The 7467-nt window shown below is 41.9% G+C and overlaps 1 protein-coding gene across 1 annotated transcript in view; it reads right to left on the reverse strand.

Annotated features, from left to right (window-relative positions):
* Positions 1-2490: 2490 nt before the first annotated feature.
* The window catches only part of LOC116841409 (neuronal PAS domain-containing protein 4B), an 8306-nt gene continuing 3329 nt past the window's right edge, over positions 2491-7467 (reverse strand). The window contains exons 3-9 of the mRNA XM_032809303.1: positions 7229-7290; positions 6751-6840; positions 6472-6648; positions 6196-6380; positions 5996-6102; positions 5358-5511; positions 2491-5197 (exon numbers count right to left, since the gene is read on the reverse strand). Coding sequence (XP_032665194.1) covers positions 4144-5197; positions 5358-5511; positions 5996-6102; positions 6196-6380; positions 6472-6648; positions 6751-6840; positions 7229-7290 — 1829 coding nt within the window. The 3' untranslated portion in view covers positions 2491-4143. The remainder of the gene's footprint in view (positions 5198-5357; positions 5512-5995; positions 6103-6195; positions 6381-6471; positions 6649-6750; positions 6841-7228; positions 7291-7467) is intronic.

A 7467-nucleotide genomic window follows, 5' to 3' on the forward strand; every position in this document is an offset into this window, starting at 1 on the left:
TATATATATATATATATATATACAATTTCTCACATCTCCCGGCAGTTTTGAGCGCGGTTTCACCGCAGAACACACGACGGAAGGGAATAGCAGTAGAACTCGGTGATATTTTTTTACCTTTATAGAGAGTCGATCTCACACGCGCGATTCGATCTTGCATGACGCAAACACTATAGTGAGTCGCGTCGTATATTGTAAAAAGAAAAAGAGAGAAAAATGTCGAATCTAAAACGCGATAAAAGGACGACAGGCGCGAATTGTGTGTATGTGTCTGTGTGTGCGTGTATGTGTGAACGCATGTAACGGCGCTCGACGTTTTTCGTTGCACATGATTCCTTCTTCGCGTAGCGCGACTATGAGATACGTGCGAACGCTTCTCGGGATTTTTCTCTCTTTTCTTTCTTAATGCTTGAAAAGCACACTCCTGTTGCCGAATTCGCGATTTCAAGTGCGCGGACGCGTGAAATTCGGAGTTACGTTACGACGATATTTAATACGATGAGATGCGGGAGTATTGACGCGCAATAGATACTACGTAAGCTTTGTGTACCTTCGATCTATTATTTTCAGAAAAAGAAGTTGCAACACGTTCGTAAGAAAGGAGGAGGGGGAGGGGAGGGGAAGAGAGAGAGAGAGAGAGAGAGAAACAGTGAGAGCAAGCGTTCTCCCGATTACACTTGTATGCAAAATCTTTATTTTTATTTATGCCAGCACCAGAACATATCTTCAAAGTTTAGCTTCGCATTGGAGATACACTCTGCGTAATACTTTATTTATATTTATTTATTTCGTTATTTTTTTTTCTTTTAATAATAAAAAATCCGCAATCGCGCGCGTAGGTTAAGACGTATTGGGAGATGTGTGTTTAGTCGCGACTAAATTAGATCGCGCACGAGAGTTCAAGAAAACACGAATGCACAATCAACTTCCTGATCCGCATTGGATCCGCGATTAAGACGTCGATAACGCGAAATTGTTTGATGATATTTATCGCACGCTAAAATACGACGCAAAGACATACGCAAAACCGGTGGAAGCTGCTACAGCTGCCGCTGCTGCTGTTGCTGCTGCTACTACTTCTACTATTACTACTACTATTACTACTATTAATGCTGCTGCTGTTGCTGTTGCCGCTACTGCTACTTCTGCTGCTACTACTACTACTACTATTACTGCTACTGCTACTGCTACTACTACTATTACTATGCTACGTAACGATTACAACTGCCTTTCTTGATTTATCTATTTGCGTAGTATCACGTCGAGACGTAAATGTAACACACGACACGCGTTGCGCAAAGAAACTTTTTTTCGTCGAATGCGTTGAAATGTACAAAGCGAATATTTCACGGTCGTATGTTAAACGTAAGATTTAGGTATTTTTCAAAGGAAAATCCTCAACATATATAGCGCATGTACCTGGGTATCCTCTACGACACTGCACACTCATACATATATAATTATATATATAAATATATATATACTCTTGAAATATACGCGTACGATGTGCGTGTAATTTATCTCAAACGAATGTTCTCGCATAAATGTATACCAGAAATGAACGAAAACGATGTACGACTTTTTTTAATCGTAGATTATTGTAAACATCGATGTAATCAGTCTATGTTTATATACGTGTTTTATATTAATAAGAAATTTACGATTTGAGAATATACAGGGTGTTCAGAACAACCTTCGAAGCACTCGTGGAGGCATAGTACGGATCAAAGTAAACATAAAAATCCTATACCATTTTGCGATATTGATAATAATTGTCGAGATATTAATTAAAAAATATTTGTGAATGATTACGCGAGATATGATTGATGAGTTGTAGTGGCGTCATCTACCGTCGTGTGCTTGTACATTAGGTAAAAAATCTGAACAAAAATGTCCTCTACTTTTTTCCTAATAACTTTGTAGATTTTTAGTTATTAATTAGATAACATTAATATATATTATCGCGAGCGACTATCCGTCATCTTTTTTTAATTAATAATTAAAAATCTACAAAGTTATTAAGAAAATGCCGAAGACTTTTTGTTCAGTTTGATCTAACGTACATATAAGCACACGATGGCAGACATTACCACTCATCTACCATATCTCGTGTGATCATTCATTAATCTTCTTTAATTAATATTTCCATAATTTTATTACACGGAGAAAAATAATTTGTTAGCCCAACAAATTTTCTGCTGATCTAGCAAAATCTTTTTGTTATTATATGAATAGCAAAAAGATTTGCTAAGAGTAAACACTATTTGCTGGATATAATTTGCTGAATCTACAAATTATTTTGCTATAAAAACCATGATGGACTTACATAAGCAGTTGCAGTTCCGATAGCAAATAAATTTTCTAAGGATACATTATTTTGTATCAATAGAAAATTAATTTTCTAAGGATACATTATTTTGTATCAATAGAAAATTAATGTTCTTAGGACAAATACATTCAACCAACTTTTTCTATCCTGGCAACAAAACTATTTCTAATCTATCTCTAATAACGAATAATTTGTAAAATTAGTTACGTCAACTAAATTTTCTTGATGTCACTACGAATATGCAGTAGCAACGACGATTTTACTAAAAGAGCAAAATTATTTTTCTCCGTGTAGGCAACAAATTGCAAATTTTGTTGATTACATGATTGTCATTTTTATAAACACTTGCTGAGTAGGAATCCGTTGTCCAAATTTGTGTAGCACATTAGGATTTAGAAAAAATGGCTTCAAAATTACATAAACGACATTTTCGTAATGTTGTAGTATTGGCAGCAAATTTTTTTTGTACGCAAAACTACATCATATATGTATCATGATATAAGAAGGAAAATTATAAATCTGTCACATATATGCGACACAAAAGTGAAAAGAGAAATGAGAAGGAAAACTTTACACTTATTTTACAGTATAGAATTATTATAAAAATATAGAATTATCTTTTTCATGTGGTCCATGTTACAGAAAAGATTTTATTTATTGACTAGTGTTATAGTCGCACTTCGTACATATTTATTCTTATTGTTTCAAAATTATGTAGTAGCAAAATTTGATTAATAGATTTGTGCGTGGAGGTAAAAAAATATGTTCGAAATGACTACTCGCATTCATTGGAAAAAAATTGTACGGAACAATGATACTGATGCTGCGTGCACGCAATCAATGTTTTTAATTTTAGCTTTATCTCGAAAACGAATGGTTATAGCAAAACGAAACAAATAGCATTTAAAGCTAAAAGTTGATAGTTTTGTGCGACATTAATAAAATTTAGAAAAAAAAATTGTCGCTACAACTTCACGAAAACTCTAAAAAAATGCCGCTTTTACAATTTTGATGTCATTTTTCTCAAAATACTAACGTGCTAGCCAACGTTTTGGACAATGAATTCGTATTCATCAGGCAAAAATACATCGAAAATGTCTATTCGCATTCATGTAGTCGACAAAATTTGCAATTTGCCTAGTATTATTGCGAATATCACAAAACCGTATAGGACTTTTAAGTTCACCTCAATTCGTACTATGCTTTCACGAAAGCTTCGAAGATTGTTCCGAGACACCTTATATAACACGCCAGAGAGAGAAAGAGAGAGAGAATGAGAGGAAAGGAAGAAGCAAAAGTGTATATGTGTGTATGTGTATATGAGAAAAAGTGAGAAGGAATGAGTGAGTGACAGCGTGGACGTGTGCGCGCGCGTGTGCACGTGTGCATATGTGTGTGTGTGCGTGCGTCCGTGTGTGCGTGCGTGCGTGCGTGCATGTGCGCGCGCGCGTGTACATGTGTATGTGAGAGAGAGAGAGAAGGAGAGGAGAGGGAGAGAAAGAGAGAAGAAAAGATATGAAAAAGATGAAAGACCAAATGAGCGCAAAGAGATTGTGTAATGCGATACCGATAGAATTTGGAAAAATATACTCCGTTGTCTGTGAAAATGCATACGTAAATATATGATTCCTCCAAATCGTATCCTCTCCCACGTTTCGCAACCATCTAGGTTCCTATTGTTGTCTCTTGCGCATCTTCCTTGCCCCTGGATAAATTTTTTGTTGAAGTAAAAAAGAATAGGACTCCGACACATCACGTCTCTCTCAGATTACACGCGGTTACGCGATAAGAACGCGAGAATCGCTTGCGCTCTTTCATTTCGCAAAGTCCTTGCCGTCGTTCACGGACGACTGTCCCTTCCTACGTGGTAACTGTAACGTGATCGGCTGCACGTCCTGGTGCTTCCTAGTCTGCGCAGGATGAGCGGCGGCCGCGGCTGCAGCAGCGGCTGCTGCACTGGCGGCTGTGCTGCGGAAGGTGATCTTCAGATTGGGCACGTGCTGCTCACCGGCCCAGTCGAAGTTGAAAATCGGCGCGTCCGAGTGCAGCTCCGAGTCGGGTGTGTTAACCGGTGTAGTAGGGGTGGTGATGTACGGACTCAATTCCTGATGCACCACATCCGGCACCCTCTGCAGCGCGTCCGACCATGCTGGACTGGCACCCCAGCTCTCCAAGGTCGTGCTCTCCTGCGGCTCCGCCGTTGAACCGCTAACAGCGGCAGCCGTGGTGCCTTGACCAGAGGGTGACGGCGCGATCAGCGTCTTCGGTGGCAGTCGTTTGTGCAGCAACAGGCTGCCACGCTCAGAACAGCAATAGTCTCGATCGAGGTCGGTAAGATAGTACTTGTTGCTGGGCGACAGCATGTCCGCACTGCTCGCGTACTGGCCGTGGCATTGCACGAACTTGGCTCGGTAGCCAGCCAAGTGCAGCGAGCTTTTGTGATATTGCTTGTGGTACCTCACCGGATCATCCAAGGTGTGCTGCTGTTGCTGCTGGTGCACCGCGCTATGCACAGCTCGGTTGTCGTCGTGCTGTTGCTCCACGCCACTTATCGACATGTCCACCGGCTCCGTGTCGTCGCGCAGCAAAAGTCGTCTGCTGGGGTAATCCATTGCCTGCGTGGTCTTCGTGGATCCATGCGACTCTGTATCGGTGCGATCCGCGCGCAGCGACGGTGAATGTTGCGTGTCGGGATCGTGAGGATATGCAGCGCGGACGTAGTCCTGCGGTTGATTACTGCCGGTCCCTGCGGAGGGATACAGGCCGCCGCGACCTTGACCTCCGGGACAGAGCCCGTAGGTGAACTTGGTTTGGGAGGAGTACTGGTATAGCCACGAACTGGAACGCATCACCTCCGCCTCCTTGTCGCTGTAACAATTACGTTCCTATATATGTGTGTCCTATGCGTGACGAGACGCGCTGATCGGACGAAATTCGTTTCAGCTTCGGGAGACTCAGCGGGAGTCACGTCGAAGGGATCTCTCTCTAATCCGACGCGACGAATATCAAAGTCAACGATGAAACATACGTGAGAACTTGATTCGTGCAAACGATAATGGGATGCTGACACTCGTCGGAGGTGTCCTTGACTTGCAGCACACAGTGGACCCAAAACCACCTACCGGAGCGGCTCTGTAGCCTCAGCAAGGCCGTCGTGGAGCGTTCCTGATCGGACTGGATGACTGAAATTAGAGATCGAGAAATCTGGAAATATTTGAAAGAGACGACGAAGAATTCTTGTTGAGATGTCGTGAACCATGGACATAGTATACATGAATTCCGAATGCCCTATGTTCTGTCGTCTAATAGAGTGAAGCCAACATCTAGAAAGAGAGCTAGAATAGAGAGGCTATACTTTTCTTCCTATTTTGTCATTTTTTTTTTTGCGCATGCATTCTCGTTTCCATAATATTATAGAGTGCAACAGCACCCCGACTAGACTGGCAAGTAAAAGTCTTACTTAAATTTTATTGCACACTTTGTCTGTGCAGAAAGAGACAGAGAACACAGAGGGGCTGTACATATTGGCTTCACTTTTCTGGCCGTATGCGGGGTTCATGTATACCACGTCCATGTCGTGAACTTTGCTCACGAAAGAAAATCAGACATAGTAAGAGGATTTTCGCTTGTTTGATCGTTGCAAGGCGTACTTTGTGACGTACTTACCAGTCTGATGCTTGCAGTAAGCCGTCCTTATGGAGTCCCAGTGAAGCAGATTGTACCACGAAACGTTGACCAGCTCGGCACGACTGTACTCCAGATGACTCTCCGCGCTGTAAAGAGGAAACATAGATTCCCGGTTACCAAGAACGAGAGGAAAGTATCCTTCGAAAAAACGAGTCTTTCGATATCGCGCGAGACGTTACGTTTTATCGATATGCAGGTACTTCATATCCATAGAGTGAATCGTGGTGAAGATATTCGTCGCGCCCTGGACGATGCTCTCGCGTGTCTCCGGCAGGACCACCGGCGTGCAGGAGGCTAAGAAGACGAACTCGTTGCGATTGCAGACAGGAACGAACGGTAGGAAATGACCCTCTACGAGAACTACCTGCGAACAAAGAGGACGCGGAGGATCCGACGGATGTTCGCGTGGACGGATTATCGTCGCCGAGAACAATCGGCAGTTACACTTTAATCACCTTCTGGTCACCGAAGCGCAGTTGTCGGCGGGAATTTCTCGAGACGTTGATGCGGCAGAGAAACAGCCGCCTGTCGCTGGGAACCGGACTGTTCCTCGACAATTGATTCTGCACCACCATGTGATCTTGCTTGTCGATCACGTCGTACACACTGTCCCCGTGAATGAGTAAGTCTTCCTGAAAATCTTTCATCTTATCACGACTCGTTCGCGGGCGGGACGCGCATCTTCGCGCGTTTATTTGTAGCCGCAATTACGCCACTAACGAAATTACTTTTACCATAGAATGCCCGAGGTAATCTGCTGCGTTTTCCGATATGTATAGCAATTTCCCTTGCTGCGTCATCATCATGATGAAGCCGGACATCGCCTGAAAAATATTGTCGGACTGTATCCCGAGAATTCGCAGCGAACAAGGAGACGGATACGTATACTGAATCACATGATGATTTGGACGCATTTCCGTATGAATCGGTTATGACAGTATTAACGTGTCATCTTACATTTATTTTCACACCCTGTGAAAATCATTATCACTTTGACTTTTGTCATAACCGATTCATGAACAAATGTGTCAACAGTGTCTTTCAATTTTGATATCTTGAAGTGCTATAACTTCAGTGCTTGAAATTCATCCAAATCATTTTGTGACTCAATGTATGTCCAAGAATGATAAGTAATAGAATGTAATAGAATGTAATAGAATGAAAGTAATAGAAAAGTAATCGGCGTAAAAAAAGTGAAGTAAAAATAATTACTTTCGAAAAGCCTATATTGGGCGTCGGAATATTCGAAGACTCGGACGGGCAGTTTTTCAATGCTGAAACGGAAAGTACAAGGATCAACGTATCTAAAATGAAACGTGCGCTATGTAAAAAGAAAGAAGGAGAAGGAATCGAATTCTACATTTGCACATATTTGTTCAAAGAAACTGTATATTATAAATCGTCTCTCTCTCTCTCTCTCTCTCTCTCTCTCTCTCTCTCTCTCTCTCTCT

This window comes from Odontomachus brunneus, unplaced genomic scaffold (genome assembly GCF_010583005.1).
Source record: "Odontomachus brunneus isolate Ranch 3 - 2012 unplaced genomic scaffold, Obru_v1 Obru_scaffold_015, whole genome shotgun sequence".
In the NCBI taxonomy this organism is placed as follows: domain Eukaryota; kingdom Metazoa; phylum Arthropoda; class Insecta; order Hymenoptera; family Formicidae; genus Odontomachus; species Odontomachus brunneus.